The 22000-nt window shown below is 35.3% G+C and overlaps 1 protein-coding gene across 3 annotated transcripts in view; it reads left to right on the plus strand.

Annotated features, from left to right (window-relative positions):
- The window catches only part of SCN3A (sodium voltage-gated channel alpha subunit 3), a gene marked incomplete at its 5' end in the record, with an annotated part of 103059 nt that overhangs the window by 41986 nt on the left and 39073 nt on the right, over positions 1–22000 (plus strand). For 2 of the 3 annotated variants that reach the window (XM_081142995.1, XM_081142997.1), the window contains 8 exons: positions 510–782; positions 983–1046; positions 5635–5776; positions 6837–7043; positions 12262–12552; positions 18612–18956; positions 19966–20098; positions 21429–21667. In XM_081142995.1, coding sequence (XP_080999121.1) covers positions 510–782; positions 983–1046; positions 5635–5776; positions 6837–7043; positions 12262–12552; positions 18612–18956; positions 19966–20098; positions 21429–21667 — 1694 coding nt within the window. Of the gene's footprint in view, positions 1–509; positions 783–982; positions 1047–5634; positions 5777–6836; positions 7044–12261; positions 12553–18611; positions 18957–19965; positions 20099–21428; positions 21668–22000 lie in introns of those variants that run through there. The other variant, XM_081142996.1, reaches the window with a different exon arrangement.

Raw genomic sequence — 22000 nt, forward strand, 5'->3', positions numbered from 1 at the left:
TTGCTACCATGGCTCTACTAACTAGTGTGGATTTTACCACTCACTGCAGATCTGTTCTGAAAATGGATCTTTCTTTTTAGAGAAAAGATAACTACTAAACAGTATGCACAGGGATGTTTTTACCATTTTAAAATACTTTTCTCCTCTAAATCATTGCTACTTGGAAGCTAGTATAAAGAATGGCTTGGAGGGAAATAGCTTCATGAAACACAAAATCTGAAATGAAACATAATTGTGAGTTTGTCTTTTCATGTTTGCGGCAGCATGTAAAACCACACGCACAAACACCCTCCTGCCTGGATACCGATGCTTTCATTTTTAACTTCCAGAAAGCACACTGTTCGTAAATGAAATCTGCTCTTCATCCATTTCTCAAACCATCTGGCTGTCCATAAAGCTGGGATGTCTAAGCAGCCAAACGACTGCGGGAAAAGGGGATGCATGTGACTGTGAAGGGGACCCTGTGGGTATGCACTGCTCCTCAGCTGGTGGTCCTCCTCTCTCCTCAGGCCTGAAGACCATCGTGGGGGCCCTGATCCAGTCCGTGAAGAAGCTCTCCGATGTCATGATCCTGACTGTGTTCTGTCTGAGCGTGTTTGCGCTGATCGGGCTGCAGCTCTTCATGGGCAACCTGCGGAATAAATGCTTGCAGTGGCCCCCAAGCGATTCTGCTTTCGAAAGCAACACCACTTCCTTCTTTAATGGCACAGCGGATTCCAACGGGACATTTGTTAATGTAACAATGAGCACATTTAACTGGAAGGATTACATTGAAGATGACAGTAAGAAATAGTGCTACATTGCTAACCTTAGCTGTTGCTGAAAGAGTTTTCAGCAGTCAATAGTTGAGGCTGTGGGTGTGAAGCCATCTTTGTAAATATGCTTTTTTGGTGCCCATTTTGGAAGTAACTGAGATACTCTCATTATTCTTAATGTCTGTAGGATTGATATGAAATAAAATAGTTAATTTTCTTATTAACAGGTCACTTTTATGTTTTGGAAGGACAAAATGACCCTTTACTCTGTGGAAATGGCTCAGATGCAGGGTAAGGAACACTTTTTTTTTTTAAAGAGATATAGAACACTTTGGAAAAAAACAGTTAAGAAAAAATATGTAAGGGTAGTTACATGTATAGAAAAAAAAGAGTGGTGCCGCCTACCTAGGAAGTACTTTCTCTGTCTAAACTCATAGACATTAAAACCATGCCTTTGGTTGAAGACCTTTCCTGCAAAGTTTCACAGGTAAGATGTACTTGTCTTATTGCTCCAAAGTGGGAAGGCCTATAGTCTGTCTTTTCCGTAAACACTTCAGAGCCAGTTAAGAAATACAGGGAAAGGAACACAAGATGGGAGGCTTGGTGTGGGCATGTGGAGATGCGATAAGTTTTGATGTGACTGGAAAAGACCCAGAGTGTAACTGGTCTTCAAGGTGCAAACCCAGTTGGGAAACAGCTTTGAGAGACTTAATATTCTTGAAATAACATGAAACCCTGTGTGCAATGAAGCCAAGAGGCAGACGTGTGCCAAGGGCATGTTCAGATCTGAGTCTGCATACCTATCAGTTCTTTGAGGTCACATTCCACAGTAACAGAGGCTGCAATACCTAAGTCATCCTGCTAGTCCTCGTACTTAACATATTTTCCTAAGAGTATTGGAAGTTAATTTTAAGTCAGGGTTGAGACTGAATATTTTAAAAAGCTAAGGGATAGCAATAGTAAGTGACTTAAATCACAGAACTTACAGAACATAGTTTGAGTCATCCTTGAAAACTGGAAACTGGTTTAGCCATAAAGGTTTAAGTGTATTATTGAAAACATATAACAGTCACAGAGATGGAGCTTAGGGGAGATATTTTTTCCTAATAGTTCCCCAACCTTTGTTGGTAAAGTGTAGTAAATAAGAACATAACTTCTACAGTTCATATATGCCTGGGTTCAGATCCTAAGTCCACCATTTACAAACTCTTTGACCTTGGAAAAGTGTCCCAAGCTCTTTATAGCTGAGCTTACTTCTTTCTAAAATGGGGAGAGTAATATTACCTCTCTCTTTTGGTTGTTATGGTAATTAATTATTAGCACCTGACGCATCATAAACATTTATTGCATGTTACCTATTATTTTTTATTATTATTGTTAATGTAAAAGACTAGATAAATTTTTTTTGTAAGATTGGTTAATGCATGCTTTATTATTTTTAAATAATAACAATCACTTCCTTTTACTGAGTATATACTATGTGTTAGCTAATTTACTTGGTAAAATTGATAGCTGCTCTATTGTTAAATGTCAAATAACATTCTAAAGATATATACACAATTTCAAGACTTCTTGTAAGTCTATAGTAATTAAAACAGTATGGTACTGGGAAATAATAAACATATAGATTGATGAAACAGAACAGGAAGCCAAAGAAATAGATCCACACAAATGTAGTTAGCTAATTTTTGATGAAGAAAATGCAACACAATGAAGACAGGAAAGTTTTTTCAACAAATGGTGCTGGAACAATTTTAAATGCATATGCAAAGAAATGAACCTAGACACAGATCTTACACCTTACACAAAAATTAACTCAAAATCAATCATAGGCCTAAATGTAAAATGCAAAATTATAAAAATTCTTTAAGAAAACATGGAATAAAATCTAGTTGACTTTGGATTTTATGAGTTTTTTTAAAATAACACCAATAGTGCAATTCATGAAAGAAAAAAATAACTTGGGTTTTATTAAAATGAAAAACTCCTGATCTTCAAAGGCACTGTAAAAGAAAGAAAAAGAAAATCCACTGATTGGGAGAAAATATTTGCAAAATACGTATCTGATAAAAGACTTGTATCCAAAATATACAAAGCACTCAAAACTCAACAACAAAAACCAAATAACTCAATTTAAAAATGGTCAAAAAAAATCTGAACAGATATTTTCTGGAGGAATATATACAGATAGCTCACATGCATATAGAAAAAGCTCAACATCATTTCTCATTAAGGAACTGAAAATTAAAACAGCAACGAGTTACTATACCTATTAGAATGGCTAAAATCCAAAGAAACTGACAATACCAACTGCTTATGAGGATGTAGAACAACAGGATTCTCTTTCATTGCTGGTGGATAAGGCCAATTAGTACAGCCATTTTGGAAGACAATTTGGCAGTTTCTTACAAAATGAACAGTCTTCCATACAATCTAGCAATTGCCCTACTAGGTATGTAGCCAATTAATTTGAAAATTTATATCCACACAAAAGTCTGCATGTGAGTATTTAGAGCAGCTGTATTCATAATCACAAGAAACTGGAAACAATCAAGATGTTCTTCAGTACATGAATGGATAAACAAATTGTTGTATACTCATAGAATGAAAATTATTCAATGATAAAAAAGAAATAAGCTGCCAGGCTACAAAGAACAGTGATGAACCTTAAATTCACATTAATACATGACAAAGAAAGCCAATCTGAAAAGGCACTATTCTGTATAATTCCAATTATATGACATTCTGAAAAAGGTAAACAATAGAGATGGTAAAAATATCAGTGTTTTCCAGGGGTTCAGAGTAGGAGATTTGTTTATGCACAGGGGATTTTTATAGGGTGGAGAAACTATTCTGTGTGATTCTAAGTGGTGAACATTAGCATTTGTCAAAACTCATAGAATTTTGCAACACAAAGAATGAACAATGTATGCAAATTTTTAAAAATCATTTGGGAGGTTGGGAGACCCCAGGTTAAAATACAGGAAGTTACAAAAGTATCTAAATATGCTTAAACTGTATAAAATAACCTCACTGAAAAAGGTGAGGGAATAAGTGCTAATCTAAAAAAACTGGAAATGAGTAGGTACTCTAAGACTAAAGGCAAAAGGAACTGTGTTCTAGTTGATCAAGTTGTTTCCCATGGTAGTATAAATTAACAGTCCTGAAATAATTATGCATACATATTAAGTATATGGAAAGCAGATAACTGAAGCCAGGCTTCTTACTTTTGGTATGAGAGTTTAAATATAAGCAAAAGGAGAAGTTACAAAGATCCTGTGATAATAAAATAGAATTGGAGACATGAGTATGACCTCATGTTTAGGTTAATCTAGGCACAGGTGCTTACATATAGAAATATATATGTGCTATTAGAAACCAAGATCTGGGTGTTAAGTGTTTGTTGCAAAGATGGTGTCATTACTTCTAGACCCTCAGGTGACAGAGCAAGGAGGTGTGTATATATACATTTATCTTGGCTTCTAATACCATTCTCCAATAAAAGAATAAGGGCTCCTTGGAGAAATGGCTAATTCTAGCACTGGAGCAGGAAATATAAAAGATGATCATGAAGCATAAAGTAAGAAAGTGCTAAAAAACACCAATAAAACGCCAACAAAAAAGCACACATAACCGTGGGGTTATGTCAAGGAGATATAGGAGTCAACTGAAAGTTCCCAATGTCCAAAACTGGAACAATTTTAGCAAAAAAATAAAATATACATAATTGGATTATAATTCACAGTAGAAAATGAATATCCATGAGTACATATTCATATAAATAAATGACTGAGTTAATAGATGGATAAATAAATGAGAGATAGTAAACAAGTCTCTCATGCAGAAGAATCCTAAATAATTTATGTATAAACTGTGCTCTTAAGAACATGGATCATGACTCCTTGCTCTGTATCTGTGGGCAGCATATAATTATTTTATTCCAAAGAGTGTAGTGTGGGAAAGGAAGAAGAAAATAGTAACTTTGCAGTGAGGAAACCTGACACACACTTTGAGTCAGGTGATGAAAGTTAGCATCAACAGTGATGCTATGTTAATATTTTGTACCCTTGATTTGATGTGACGATAACAATACTTTTCCTCTCTGGTCTTCCTCCCAAAAATCCATAACCCAATCTAATCAGAAAGAACACACAAAAAACACAGACAAAATCAATTAAAGGACATTCTTCAAAATAGCTTACTAGTACTCCTCAAAACTATCAAGGTAATCAAACACAAGGAAAGTCTGAGAAACTCACAGCCAGGAGGAACTTATGTGGTGTCCAGGATGGGATCTTGGAACATAAAAAGGATGTTGGAGGAAAACTGAGGAAATCTTACTGAAGTATGGACTTTGGTTAATAATAATATATCAATATTGATTGAAATGTACCATAAGATGTTAATAATATGGAAAACTGGTTATGAGATATATGGGAAGTCTCCATACTCTTTGCAATTTTTCTGTAACTCTAAAATTGTTCCAAAATATAAATTTTATCTTAGAAAATTCTACAAAAGTGGTTGATGAAGAAGCTCATTAAGTTGAGCTTAATTCCCCTTTGTCTTTTTTTCTGGCTTTTTATTTTAAATTATTGATCATTGCCACTTTGTAAAGAGCAGGATATTGATGGTGTCAGAGACAAAAGTGCATGGTTGCTGCCTCTCTGCCATTCTACATGTCTATAAATCTGACTTCTTTGCACCTAAATTTTCTATTGGTTTTCCTAATAAATTTCATCTGATAAGAGTTTCACTGTGAGCAATTATCTGAAGTGTTCAGGAAATGAAGGACAAGAAAATTAATCACAGACAGCAACACTGATTGAAATAGCAATAACTGCTACACTGACCTTAGGCCCATTTCTCTCTCTTACAGCCAGTGTCCAGAAGGATACATCTGTGTGAAGGCTGGTCGAAACCCCAACTATGGCTACACGAGCTTTGACACCTTTAGCTGGGCTTTCTTGTCCCTATTTCGACTGATGACTCAAGACTACTGGGAAAACCTTTATCAGTTGGTAAGGGTCTTAGTCCATTTGGGCTGCCATAACTAAATACCACACCTAGGTAGCTTATAAATAACAGAAATCTATTGCTTACAGTTCTAGAGTCTAGGAAGTGCAAAATCAAGACACCAAGATGGTCACGTCCTGGCCAGAGCCCTCTTTCTGGTTCATAACTGACACCATCTTCCTGTGTAATCATCACGTGGCGGAAGGGGCTAGGGATCTCTCTGGAGGCTCTTTTTAAAAGGCACTAATCTCATTCATGAGAGCTCCACCCTCATGATCTAAACACCTCCCAAAAGCCCCACCTTCTAAAACCATCACATTGGGCATTAAGATTTCAACATATGAATTTCAGGGGAACACAGCATTCAGGCCATCAGTGATGTTAAAATTAACATGCAGGGGATTTCATTGAATGAACATACATAAAAGGACAAATATGGATACTTGTTTATAACACTGTAGAATACAGAGGAAGGTCCTCTTTAAAGCAAGTGTGTCTAGGATCCCAATTGTTCATTCAGTCAGTACACATATTATGAGGGCTTCTTATATGAAAGGTATTCTGCTAGAGTCTATTGAGGATGCAAAAAATGTTACATACAAAAAAGCATGTGAAAGATTTTAAAAATCAATTATATAAAAATTTTAAATTAGACCTATGGTTAATTGGGACTAGCAGAGGAGGGAAGAAAAATGTTATTTCTAGGAGGTGTGGAAAATAGGCTGCTATGGAAGTGAAACTCCACTGAAAGGAATTAGAAATACTGTTCTCACTTGTAATATTGCCCTGCATTGTGGACTCTAAGAAAAGAATTTTAGTGGGGCTCAAATATACATCCAACATACACTAATTTGAAATGTGTGTGCTTATATCAAATGACACTATAGTCAGGCCTCATTATTTAATGTGTGTATATTTGTGCATGCACATTTTAACACCAAAAAGTCTTGCTCAAAAATGCATTAGATGCTAAAAAGCATTAACTTTTGGCTGTCTAATTATGGTAATCAGATCTTTATTGACATTGTATAAAATACTCATGAAATGGTCCTTTTTTCTCCCTAGACACTACGTGCTGCTGGAAAAACATACATGATATTTTTTGTCCTGGTGATTTTTTTGGGCTCTTTTTATTTGGTGAATTTGATCCTGGCTGTGGTGGCCATGGCCTATGAGGAACAGAATCAGGCCACCTTGGAAGAGGCAGAGCAGAAAGAGGCTGAATTTCAGCAGATGCTTGAACAGCTTAAAAAGCAACAGGAGGCAGCTCAGGTACTGAATGGCAGGCAAAGCTTTATTGTTATTGTTATTATTAATTAAAGTTTTAAGTAGGAATTTTTATGTCAAATTGGAAGTGGATTTCCATTTGGTACACAGGCATTCTCATTAGAAAAGAGAAAGGTAAAATTGTTTCTGAAGTTGGAGTCAAAGGAACTTTTAAACATTATGTATAAGAAAATTAGCTGGTGATAGAAAATACACTCGGGATCAGATTAACTGTGCAATGGTCTCGTGAAACCTGAGAGAGAATCTGATTTTCAGTTTAATATGATAAAGATACCTAACTGTTATTTCCAACCACTGTGTTTTACTACTTGTAACATTTGAGATTTTATTCTGAAGTTAGTCTAAAACATTAACAAGAAAACTTTATGTATACCTACTGTAAACCATTTGTTGGGTTTCTGTAGCACAAAAGGAGTTCCCTGCAGCCCCTATAAGGATGTCAGGAAGGCATCGCCTATTGGATTCCAACTTTAAATTCTCATTAATATTAAAGACTATTTGGGATAGGGGCATGGTGAACGGGGCATTTATGTCTTGAGGAGAAGAGGCAGAATGACAGTTTTTAATTAAAAGGAAAACAATATAAATTAAAAGATAAATGCCATGGAAAGATAGAGTGAGATCTAATTCAGATCAGAGTTACATTGCCTCAGATACATCTGCCAACATTGGTATGGTAAGGCTTATTAGCTATTATACTAAGCATCTCACTGCTGTTTTGTTTTGTTTTGTGGTTTTGTTGTGTGTTTTTTTACTTTATATTGTTTCACTCTGTTTTTATGAGAGTTTTTTGTTTTCTGTTTTTTTAATTATCTTTATTGTTGAAAAGATTACAGATGTTCCCCTTTCCCCCGTTGTTTTGCATTTTCTTAATGACTAATGATGTTAAGTATCTTTTCATGTTCTTATTCTCTATATGCACAGCCTCTATTGAGACATAGATGCTCAAAGCTTTTGCCATTGTATTAGCTGAGCTGTTTGTTTTCTTATTACTAAGCTTTGAGTAGTCTTTATATATTTTGGGAATAAGTCTTTCAGTCCTTTATGACATGTATGCTTTGCAAATATTTCCTCCCAGTCTGTAACTTGGCTTTTCATTTTCCTAACAGTATTTTTTTTTAAGTAAAAGTTTTTAATTTTGATGAAGTAGTTTATCAAACCTTTTTGTTTGTTTGTTTGGTCATGCTTTTGGTGTTGTGTTTAAAAATTTTTTGCCAAACCAACATTACAAATATTTTCTTCATTTTCTTTCTTCTAGAAGTTTTATAGTTTTGTGTTTTATTTTTAGGTTAATGGCCCATTTTAAGTTAACTTTTGTGTAAAATGTGATTTATGTATTGATATTGTTTTGTATTTACATATTGAATCATTCCAGTACTATTTGTTGAATAAAATATTTTTCCTCCACTAAACTGCCTTTGAACCTTTGTAAAAAATCAGTTGTCCATAAGTGAGTGGGTCTATTTCTGGATTCTATTCTGTTAAATTGATCTGTGTCTCTTTACACCAATGCTATACTCTCTTAATTACTGTAGTTGTTTAATAAGTCTTGCAATTAGACAGTGGTAGTTCTCCAACTTTGTTTTTTCTTAAAAGCTGTTTTGACTCTTCTAGGTCCTTTGTAGTTTCATCTGAGCAGAATCAGCGTGTTACTTTCAGTTTGGATAATTTCTACGGCTGTATCTTCATCGTCTTTTCCCTGGCAGTGTCATATCCTCCATGAATCCCATCCAGTGTGTTTTCCATCTCAGACACTGTAGTTTTCATTCCTAAAAGCTTGATCTTCTCTTTTATATCTCCCTTGTTTCTAACATTTTCAACATACAGAGTACAGCTGTAATAACTGTTGAAAGTTCTTATCTGGTAATTCTAACATCTATGATGTATATTGGTTTTAATTAATAATTTTCTTCATTATTAGTCATCTAGTCTGGATTTTCACACATTCCTGAAAAGTCTTCCATTGAATTCCAGACACTGTTCATTTTACCTGTTTGTGTGCTGTGTATTTTTGTATTCCTATAAAAAAACTTGATCCTTTTTGGGGGACACAGCTACGTTACTTATAAACAGTTTGATCTTTCTGCATCTTCAAACCTTTGGAGATTTGTTAGGTAGAACTAGGGCAGCATTCTGAATACTCTACCTAACGCGTCATTCATTGAGCATCTTCCAAATGACTGTTAACATGTATTCTGTCTGCATTACTGGTTGTTTCAGGAGGGAGAGCAAAGCTGACCCTTGTTACTATTTCTTGGCCAGAAACAAAAGTGCAAAACAACTTTTGTCCATAGTGACTTTTTTATATATAGTTATTCTTTTTTCAGGTAGATGGTTATTACAGATATTTGAAGCAATATTTGAATGACAGTATATACTTGGAATTTGTAGTTTCAAATTTTAACTTTTTAATAATAATGAGTTACTTTGAAGATGCACAACATATAGCATTAGGTCCTTTTTTTGGTGAAACAGGGATTTAACAATGAATTGCTTTGCTGGTTACCAAGTTCAGCCATATACTAAGCATTTGCTGAACATAGGGACAAGCCCACAACGTGGGCATGTGCCCTGACCAGGGATTGAACCAGTGACCTCTCATTGCATGGAACAATGCTCAGCCAACTGAGCCACACCAGGACAATGTCTTGTAGTTTTGAGTAGGATTTTAAAACTGGATTTTATGTTTAAAATGAAGTATAATCACAGGTAGTCATGTGGTTTTATTTTTTAAAAACACAGATACAGTGAATTATTGAGCCTCTTTTGAGTCACACAGCAATGTTATAAGAAGAAAATTGTATTCTCTGTGTAATTATTAAGGACTTATTTGTTATTTGCTATAAGCGGAATTCAGCAAGACATTTGTGAAAATAACATGTTTAGTCTAAATAAACAGGACCTTGGCCATGTCACAGAGCTAGGTCTAAACAGGTATATGAGAGGTGGCAGGAAACATCTGCCTTTGAGGGATGGTCAAATCCCTGGAAGTGGAACAAGTGACAGATTTGAGTTGGTGAGTGACACAGAAAATGTGTTGTGTCAGGAGGTTACCCTTAGAAATCTGTTTTGGTTTTGAGTTGACAATTGTTACCCAGAATAGGTAGGAAAATCATCTCTATGCAAAACAAATTCAGGAAGTGATTTAAATGAACATGAGTTTCAGGATTAGGGCAAAGGAATATTACCACCACTTCCTGTGTTTCTAACGACAAGAAAGACAATAAATGATTAGCACTGTGTGTTGCATGTTACTGATATACAGAGTAGAAAGGTGAATTAAGGACATTGTTTGGATAAAGAGGAATATATATATTCTATTCTTTCAAGAGTGTATAATATGTATATCCTATGTATCAAGCACAATCAACTATATTTAACTTGCTACGGAGAAGTGCTTCATTTTTCACTTTATTTTACACACACATATATATATATTAAACTTATTTGTATTTTAAAGGGCTCTTAATATTTCCCATCTTTCATCATGGATGATGTTAGAGGTGATACTGATCATCAGGAATTCAATAAAAGTCTGGCTATCTATCTAACTGTATGCAAGTCTATAAATAATCCGAATTCTGAATTAATGTTTTATTTAAATGCTAGACATTGTCTTATACTTGGTTTTAGACCTGGGTTTCCATGACGAATATAGCACTCAATATAAACAAATATCTGTGTTACATTTTATGTGTTGCTCAACGCAAGTATTTAGTACTCTGTGTAGTACTATGGATCCCATTGCTGGGGTCATGTTAATCCTAGAAAATTTGTATCACTTCCTTTTTTATTTTAAAGTTGAGTTGAGATTCAGAAATGGAAGCTACTTAGGACATAAAGCACAACATGTTGTCAAAGCATTATAAATGAGTTTTATCTTCGTTCTTTCCTAAAATATGTTCCTGTTATATAGATAATTCTGACACATAGTCTTTTATGAGATCTTGAAAAGTCAAGCCTGTCTTGTCCTTCCCCCATCTCCATCTCAGTGTCTGAGACAACTGACAGCATGATCACTTTTTTCATCTTTATTCACCAAACAGTAACTGAGCCATTTTTTAATGTCAGGTGACATACTAGGCATTGTGCACAAAAACATGACAAAAGTCTAGTGGAAAAGATAGAACAAAATGGTAGATATGTTAGAGTTGTTTGTACTTAGTAATGACATATGTAAAGGGCTGAATGAATATTCTCATAATTTAATCATTTCCACTTCCTTGATTATGTTTAAAAACAGGAATGTACTTAATGAGAGTTCAGCTTTGATATGCACTATATTGTTGTTTCATATCCTCTCTAGTCATGGTTAGATCATTTCCAGTCTAAAAATACTATTCATATAAATAAAAACACAAAACATTTGCCATACTTCACCTCAGCTGGCTGTGTTTCTTTAGCATGTATAAAAATTCAAAATGCTTAAGTGTACTTAGTGCTAAAGTATGGAAAAAATATTGAAAAGGTTCTCATAACCCCTTGAATGATTATTTTAGGTACTTATTGACTGAGATGTTAACCATTTATTATTATTTGTAGTAGCTTATACCATTGGAGAATTTAATACTATAAGTTCTATGTAGTAAATTAATCATGTTGATCTCTGGGATTTACATGACCCCAAGGATGTGAACTATAGTGATAAATGTAATTCAAATGAAGTAAGCGGATAAACTGGCCAATATATTCCCACAACTTCTATCTAGAGGTAAAATGGTAAACACTTTAAGTGCTTTGAGTTCACACAAAAATATTTTGCTCTAGATTTAGAAAGAAAAAAAATACCACTCAGGTGTTCACAATCACATGCGGCAGAAACACACCTATAGATGGAGTTGGGAGAGTAACCAGACCAGCAACCACCACTAAGAAACATTTGCTTTTAAAATGTGGACGATATTTTTAAGAGAACAACTTTCCCCTGAAATGAAACGAATGTCATCAGAACTTTTTTTTTTTTTAAAGGGCTTTCCAGGAGATGTGCCAAACCAGACTTTTCTTGCCTTAATGCATAGGCTGGCATATTGCTTTATAGGGTGTAAAATTGTGTCATTATTAAAGGAACTCTTGTAAAGCACAATGAAATGAGCAGAAGCCATAATTTTCACATTAGTTAATGGTCATAAATGGCAACATTTGTACCGTTTAACTGTTTTCAAAGTGACAGGTTCTAAATAGTGCCTGGCTTTGTTTTAAACAGGCCGTTGCCGCGGCATCAGCTGCTTCGAGAGATTTCAGTGGAATAGGGGGCCTGGGAGAGCTCTTGGAAAGCTCTTCAGAAGCCTCAAAGTTAAGCTCCAAAAGTGCTAAAGAGTGGAGGAACAGAAGGAAGAAAAGAAGACAGAGGGAGCATCTTGAAGGAAACAACAAAGGTGAGGGAGACAGGTTCCCCAAATCTGAATCTGAAGACAGTGTCAAAAGAAGAAGCTTCCTTTTCTCCATGGATGGAAACCGACTGACTAGTGACAAGAAATTCTACTCCCCTCATCAGGTATGGTTTTCTACTAAGTGCTCCAATGTATTTTGCCATTGCTATTGCTTTTTAATTGTTGTGTTTTGTTTTGGTATATTTTTGTAATATCTGATTTAAATGAGGGCCGGGTAACTAACATTTAATATAGTTATTTAAATTTGTATCATAAATTATCTTTAAATGAGACTTACTAAACCATTAACTTTTAATTTAAAGGAATCAACTTTAAATGTTGCGCTATTTTGAGACCATATTTCTTCATCTGCTTTGTGGGGGGCAGGCGTGTGGTGGGGGGACTGAAACCTCTCTAACATACTTTTCAGGGAGACAGTTTTGCAATTTTTTTACCATTTCTTTTCTTAGACCTCAGATGAATTTATCCTCTTTACATCTGGGTTTCTTCCTTTATTATCTGTGGTTCTTATTGTATGTATGAGTCTTGAAATGTCTCTGGATTTTGCCTTTATCTTCGGAGAGAACTGTACTGTTGGGAGTCTCCATTATCCTGATGTGGTGTCATGCTATGATGCATTAGAATGAAATTCTGACCTAAATGCTCTTGAAGGGGACTAAATTGAAGATGCTCTATCTTTGCTCTGATTTAATGCCAGATAACCAATTCTTCAGCATATTTTCAAGTCAAAGACAAAAATAGTTTCAACTTTTTGTCTGTCAATATGTTTTATCTGCTACATAATGTAAAGAGCAAATAGTTATGAAATCTGTGATAAGTGCAGTTATGACTTTGAACACTATTTGGTTCCATTAAAATTTTATGTACTATGAATTATGAACTCTTTTAATCATATTAATCTAGGTCAAAATTATACCCTAAAGATAATGTTTTGAGTGGCATTCTATATAATTAAAATTAAGTTATAACAAAAAGCTGTACATCAACCAAGGTCCATGATGTCCTTCTTATAAAGAACAAAAACTTTTTTTTTAATTGGAGTGATAAATAGAAAATTCATTGTTTAGCTCTTGGTTGGGAGAAAAAGACATATACAAGTTATCAATGGGTTTTTAATTTATAATTTATATTCAATATATAAAGGAATTTTTTAAAAAATGAACTCTAAATAATTTATAACTTGAATTCTTATGTAAGAACAAAACAGTTATGCACACACAAAACGTTATAAGATGAAAACTATTTCTTACAGATAATGCTGGTATCAAGAGATCCAACAACTATCTTGCATAATACAGATATAATGTATGAGAGTACATCAGCATAACACTTTTGGGTTTTACCTGAACCTCTATAGGACCAGATTTTTTATTTTGGCTTAAACTGTCATCCCTGATATAGCTTAGCATTATTAAGGTTATTAGGAGTCATTAGCATTAGTAGCATTTGACACCACAGCATAATGATTGATGTCACAAAATCTTGTGTTCATATTTCAACTCCAAATTAATTCTGTGCCCATGGTCAAGCCACTGTTATTTTGTAAAGTTTCTGTAAAATGGGGTAATAATATCTACCTTAAACTCTTGTGAGGGAGTAAGCAATACCTATGTGACAAATAGTAAAGCTCTTACTAAGTCAAAATGGGTAAATGAATTCTAAATGAGGAAAACTAGAAATTTGAGTAGTTTCAATTACTCACAAATGTATATGCATAGTAGGAACATTTACACAAATGTATCTACATATTTTTGAAAACCAGTGTCTGCCCACCATTGTTTCATCATGGTACTCAAATAAAAACTTGTGGATTGGTTCACTTGGCCAATTAACAAATATTTATTGATCACCTACTATGTGGCAGAAACAGTTCTAGATGCTGAAAATACTTCAATGAACAAAAGAGGTACTGACCTCATGGAACTTTATATTAGAGGAGGAGACAGACAATAAATAAGATAAATAAGCTATAGACTGTGTTAGAAGATGGTAAGTGCTATAGGAATAAATAAATAAAACTGGAAAGGGGGATTGGGGCCACTAACTGGAGGTAAATATATTAAATAGGGTAGTTTGGAAAAACTTCACCATAAAGGAGACATTTCAGCAAACATTTAGAGGTGGCAGGGAAGAGGCTACCTCATGAAAGAGCATTCAGGCTCTCCCAGCAAGTGTAAATCCTTGATGCTGTAGAATACCTGGAATGCTCAGCAAGCAGCTGGGAGGCCTGTGTTGAGTGAGCCATGGAGAGGCCATAGCAGAAGGAAGTTAGTTGACAGCCAGAGTTTAAATAGTAAAAATAGAATCAGAATATACATATGTCATATGTAGTTTATTTTATATTTGTAGATAAATAGTGAGGTAGGTAGGTTAGGTACAGATAGACAGATAGATGATTGATAGATGATGATAGATAGATGATAGATAGATAGATGATAGATAGATGATAGATAGATGATAGATAGATAGATAGATAGATAGATAGATAGATAGATAGATAGATAGATAGATAGATGATAGATGATAGATAGATAGATAGATAGATAGATAGATAGATAGATAGATGATAGATGATATAGATAGATAGATAGATGATAGATAGATTAGATAGATAGATGATAGATAGATAGATAGATAGATAGATAGATAGATAGATAGATAGATAGATAGATAGATAGATAGATAGATAGATGATAGATAGATAGATAGATGATAGATACAGGTAGGTAGATAGTAGATATTTAAAAATGAAAAAAACCAGCCCATTAGCATTGATATTTGCACACCTCAGTAAAAAGACGCAGAGGTTGTTAACACAATTCACAAGCAAAAAATATACCAGAAGCAGATTACAATTTCTGATTTCGTAAATGAAAAAGGACTCTCTCTGATGGGAAAGAGAGTCAGTGAAGGTGGTGGGGACAAGAAGCATAAGATGGGCAGGGTATACTGTTCAAAACAAATGTATCTTTCAAACATTTCAAGGCAGAAAATCTATGCATTGTTTTACTTTTATTTATTTATTTATTTATTTATTTTAATTTAATTTTTCCATCACCATTTATCCCCTCTCTGCCCTCTTCCACCTCTCCCACCCCAATCACACATGGTTGTCCGTGTCCATGAGTTCTCTTTTGTTTTTGTCTTTTTTTGCTCAATCCCTCCACCACCATCCCAACACCCCCTCCACCCCCACCAGAGCTGTCAGCCTGCTCTCTAGCTATGCGTCTGTCCCTATTTTGCTTGGTAATTCAGTTTGCTCATCAAATTCCACATATGAGTAAAATATGGTGCTGGTCTTTCTCTGCCTGGCTTATTTCATTCAGCATCATAATCTCCAGGTCCATCTGTGCTGTCACAGAGGGTAATCTGTGGTACATTTATACATTATTTTATTTCTAAATAGATAATACATGTTCATAATACAATATGGAAAAAGTGTTTAAAGTTGTACAGTAGAAAGTAAATGTCCCTGGAGACTTCATCTATGTTGTTTGCATACACTGAGACCATTTATTTCAAACCAGATATTGTGTAGCTACAACGAAGTATAATTATTAACTGATTGAAGACATTGATAAGGAACATACATTCAACTTGAAATGCTGCTAAGTGGGTATTTCTAACAAATACTGACTTTACGTGCATTTATTAAAGCATCTTAAGTTTCCTGCATCGTTTCCACCTTGACTGCTCCCAGTCCACTTGGAGTTCAGTCCCCGCATCCAGGCTTGTGGTTTTCAGGCCTAATTTCCTCTAGTCTCCCTTTTGTTATTGAAAACTAAGGAAAGAGTTCAAGTTCACCTTCTTGGACCAAGGTAACACAAAACCCTGGGATTTGCGTTTCGGCGAGCCTGAGGCAAAGATAGCTGATCCTTCGGCTCAGAGCACAAAAGCTTGTTCCCTGGAGAAAGGACTGCCACAGCTGTGGGCATTCCCGCCACTCTGCAGCGGCTCTTCCTGTGTTATTTTTGGTTTCTTTTCTCTGAATACTATTTTTGTTTTCCTCTTTTTCAGTCTCGATTGCCTTGAAAGCTGTGCTCACACCCATTATTATACTTTCTAAAGAGCGAATAGAAGTTTCAAATAAACTCAAAGATCTGGAACGCCTTTGAACACACCCCGACAGAAAAACATGCACATTAAAAGCATGCGCAGCGTAGGTTATGAATGTACCGCACACTCCCAACCAATATCATCATGTCTACAGAATTCAGTTTCCAAAGACGGTCCGTGAACATCAGTATATTAGGATGCTTACACTGGCCAAGCCTAGGGATTAATATACGACAAAGTTAGGGAGTGAGGACTGCCTGCGCAGACTCACCTGGTGAATATTTATATTCCAGAGTCCTACCCTCTGCTTACTGACCCCTATTCCAAAAGGCAAGGACCTTAAAATACACACTAAAGCTTCAAAAGCAAGCCTGAACATAAACAATATTGCCCTGATAGTTTTAAATGGAGTCTGAGGAGATTTAAAACATTAACATTCTGAGTTAATTTCTTCACAAGGTCTAATTTCTTCATCAGTCTGAAGAGTGGAAAACCAGTCTCACTGCTCTCTGACAGTGGGGTAGACAAGCCTGCTGCACACACTGTGTGTCACATAGACACGGTCGCAGGTTAGACAGACTAGGCAGTCAGTAATTCCTGATGGCTATCCCAGCCAAACCCAAAGCAACGGCACATCTTTAAATGAATGGTGTCTTCCCAGAACATCGTTGTGACAGAGGGCAACAAAGATTCTTCTAGTGCTTTGCAGTCTGGGAAAAGGCATAAAAATAAAGCTACAAACGGCCTAAGAAAATCAGCATGACCTAATTAGGTAGAGGGACCAAAAATAAATTTGATGGAGTCTGCCTTTCCTATGTTTATCTCCACTAAAATGATTTTATTTGACTTTACACTGAAGCTTGGAGGAAGAAAGGGAAGGTCCAGGCATATTTATGCTGGCATATGGCTATGAACGCACATGTATTCTATATGTATGTATACATATTACCCTGGCTGTGCAGAGAGGTAGGAGAGGCCATGAGAGAAGAACAGGGGGAGCAACAGGGAATGTCATGGTTAATGAGGAAGGCAATACACAAAGATTCTGCAGGCTGAATAAAGATGTCTGAAAACTATCGTCAAGGCTACACCAAACACAGAGTGACTTGGTGCTGCTAGTTTAAAATCTATCCAAAGAGCAAAAGGGACTTCATGCTAAATCCTCATTTTCTGGTACCACAAACTATTAACTTGACTTATTTGTGAATACATGTAATACAAAATGCTTCTGAATCAGCCAGTTCCTTTTAATAGAATTGAAGTGAGATCAGAAAGCTGTCTTCTACATCACCCTCCTTAGTAAAGTCAAGTATATATGTCTTGCTTTTTAAAGCTACTGTTAAATGTCAAATAAGAAAATAATTTATATAGCAGTTTAGAAGTATTCTCTGCTGTCATGACTATAATATATATTCTCTCAAACAATGTGAATCATGATTAGCCTTTCGGGAAACTGTTAGCAAATTTGGAAGACAGCATCATAGGTAAATTCCGTGACTTTCATCCCCACGTGGATACAGACAAATAGGTCCAGAAAAAGAATAATTTCCTTTTAGAATCCAAAAGAAGCGAATGAAGAGATAAGAGTTTTGTTTTTAAACCATTATCCGGAAGGAAAATATTTTCTACAAATATTTGAAATCTGAGCCAACAGTCTCACATGAGCCATATCTTATTTTCCAAATTGTATGCCTTTTCAGATTATAGAATTTGGGAGTGAAAGCCACCTACTACTTGTTTAAACACCACTCCCACAGGGGGGGAAAAGTCACTTGTCCTCTTCAGCATGAAGTTCCAGCCCTATAACATTGTGATTTAAAATCCACCTCACAGTACTAGATGATTAAATGAAGTGGCTGTGCACTTAATAAATGGCAAATCAGGATTCTTAATTAAAAAACAACAAACCTCTTTATACTTAAATTTGCATTGTGATCTCTGATAAAAATATCAAAACATTTGTGTTCTCTATAAAATTTATTACCTGTGTTTAAGAGCAAGACTCTTCGAAACCCAAAAGAAAACAGATTCTGCAATATTAGGACTTGTATTAAATAATTGTGTGTGTGTCTCCCTCCCACTCCTTTCTTCCTTGCTCTCTCCTCAGTCTCTGTTAAGTATCCGTGGCTCCCTGTTTTCCCCACGACGCAATAGCAAAACAAGTATTTTCAGCTTCAGAGGTCGGGCCAAGGATGTCGGTTCTGAAAATGACTTTGCTGACGATGAACACAGCACATTTGAAGACAGCGAGAGCAGGAGAGACTCACTGTTTGTGCCCCACAGACATGGAGAGCGACGCAACAGTAACGTTAGTCAGGCCAGTATGTCATCCAGGATGATGCCAGGGCTTCCAGCACATGGGAAGATGCACAGCACTGTGGATTGCAATGGTGTGGTTTCCTTGGTGGGTGGACCCTCAGCTCTAACCTCACCTACTGGACAACTGCCAGAGGTGATAATAGATGATAAATTAGTTCCTACTGACATTATACACCAATTTGAAATCATCAAAGTCTAGGCGGTTTAGCCTGTTATACCATCTTGTTTCCCCAAAATGAAAGTTCTTAAAAATAATGTATTACTTATTGAATGCAAAACAAGAGAGTTTTTTACACCCAGTTCAATCATTTGGGACCATTAGCTTTCAAATGCCTTAGGTTAAAAGAGCCCACTTTTTAAAATCTGGGATGAAACACGTATCGGCAGATTCAGTAAACCTGCCAACACAAAATAATGAGCACTTTAACAACCAAATCATTATTATAGATATATGTTCACCCAGAATTGTATAATTATTTTTCATATTCTGAAAATTTCATATACTTAAAATTAAATATCATTGTGAGCAATCTAGATAATGGGCAGTGTTTCTACCACTGTCAAAATTACAGTGACTCTAAAATGTTTTGATATCTATTAAAATGACTAAAATGTTATTTTTTATAAAATGGCAAATAGAAATGATTAAGGAAATCTCAGGAAAGCACACACATTTCATTGTACATCTGTGTTTGTGCATGAAAAAAATTGGCCCGTATATGTCAATATTGTCAATATAACCTCAAATAAAATAATTTAGCCTTGGGACTATATAATCCTATTATTTGTCTGGGGGGAAGACTGATTTGATTATAAATCATTGAGATAAGCAGAAAAACAATTTGAACTTGAACAAAATGAAACAATGTATGACATTAGCATGCGTATGAAGATTTCCCTGAAAATTCCATCAAATTCTGCAATATAATTGCCCTATACAATTGCATTCTAACTGGTGAATTGTTATTAAAGGATATCACCTATAATAATTTTAAAAAATTTATAACTTAAAAAAATTCAATATTTTATTATTACTTGAAAATTGTTACTTTGCATGTAGCATGATTTTCCAAAGAAATGCTATGAGGTGGTGTATTATTCATTGAAAAGGGTGGTTTGAGCCATCAGTATTTGGTTTGCAGGGCACCACCACGGAAACGGAAGTCAGAAAGAGAAGACTAAGTTCTTACCAGATTTCAATGGAAATGATGGAGGATTCTTCTGGAAGGCAGAGAGCCATGAGCATAGCCAGCATCCTGACCAACACAATGGAAGGTAAGAAGCAGGCCACGGATCAGGCAGCTTTCTATGATCAGATGCTTTGTGGAACTAGGTCTTCTCTTTAAATTACTACAGCCAATTACCCAGGATCAGAGCTGCATAATAGACCTAAGCAGATGATCTATGGAATACATTACTTTCACATTGATTGTAAAAACTAACATTGTCCTAACTTCTTTTTGACCTGGGTCCATATCCGCTCTGCACAGTGCTATTTCCCCACTTGGTATTATATCAGTGATTATTTATCCTTCTGTTACATTATCCTTAAGCAATTAGAGTAAACACTTTTCAAGTGTTGGTATGAGGAAGCACAAAGAAACATCTCTTTCAAACTTTAGTCTGTGTTCCAGGCAAGGAGGGGAGTGATGGGGTTCACAGAAGCATGTGAGTTAGCTGGACAAATCAAAACGCGCGCTCCACTTCAACAGGGACCCTAAGAAAAGACCTGTCCCCCATCTTCCACGTTCACAGAAACCACTACACTCCTCCAAAGGAAAGCTGACAGAATGCTTGTTGATTATGACACAGGGGGATGGGCAGTAACTATCACTCCCTGTTCATTCATTAAGTCCGTACTTCTTGAAGTTTAGAAGGATATTGCATTAGTACTCCAATGTATAAGTCAATTATATGTCAGATCTAACATATCTTCTTTAGAAAGCATCAGTTATGTACTGTATCTCGTTCTGTTAACTTATTCCATATCCGAACAGTCACATAATTATTTTTAACAAGCTTTACCCATTAAAATTCCTAGTGATTTTTATATATTAGGCTAAAATTCTGAAACATATAAGGAAATAGGAATAACAGAAATAGATTTGCGTTTCAACCTATACTGAAAAATACATGTCATATTCTCATTGTGTGCAAGACCAATGCTGATGTGGAGACAATCAGAGGAGAGCATATGCCATGTGTATTAATAAGGATCACAGTTTTAGACAGTGTTCTTAAAAAGGTACTTTTAAAATAAACAATAATTGTCTGATACATTTAATATTCCTATAAAGCTGATACAAAAATAATATAGCAATTTAATCAACTATTACCTAAGTTATTAGGTAATGAAGTTAGTTTTAAGCAAACTTATAAATTCAAAGTGTTTATTTTTTGCATTTAATTAAAGGAGAAATAAAGTCTATTTTATAACTTTTTAATAAGCATTTTATGAAAATATTTAGTGAAATTGTCTTCTCAAGTTTGTTAAGTTGTTATATAAACTTTTATTCCCTAAGTAGAAGCATCGTTTTTGTTTACAGCAATAATTATTCATTTTTTAAATATTATTTACTACCTTTCTTCTTTATTATACCTCCAGAGCTTGAAGAATCTAGACAGAAATGTCCACCATGCTGGTATAGATTTGCCAATGTGTTCCTGATCTGGGACTGCTGTGATGCATGGTTAAAAGTGAAGCGTCTTGTGAATTTAATTGTTATGGATCCATTCGTTGATTTTTCCATCACCATTTGCATTGTCTTAAACACCCTCTTTATGGCCATGGAGCACTATCCAATGACTGGTCAATTCAGTAGTGTGTTGGCTGTAGGAAACCTGGTAAGTTTATTGGAAGTTTACTTGTTTTCTTGGGCAGGAGTGGGGAATATAGACCAAAATTGAAATCCATCTGCGCTGCATTGAAATGAAAATTACATCCTATTTTTTTCACAGGAGAAATCATCTAAAGAAATATTATAGGGAATCTCAGTGATAAGGTCTAAAATTCAACTAGTTTGAAAGCTGATTGTTTGGACCAATGTCCAGGCTGATGGACAGTGGTGTCTCACCAGCTGTAAACTTGTTAAACATTTTACTGTTGTTCTTTCTGGACATATAGGTCTAGAGAAACCACGGGGTCTAAATCAAGCGCCATAAACATGAAGCTTTAGC

The sequence above is a fragment of the Miniopterus schreibersii genome (genome assembly GCF_964146895.1).
Source record: "Miniopterus schreibersii genome assembly, chromosome: 7".
Taxonomy (NCBI): domain Eukaryota; kingdom Metazoa; phylum Chordata; class Mammalia; order Chiroptera; family Miniopteridae; genus Miniopterus; species Miniopterus schreibersii.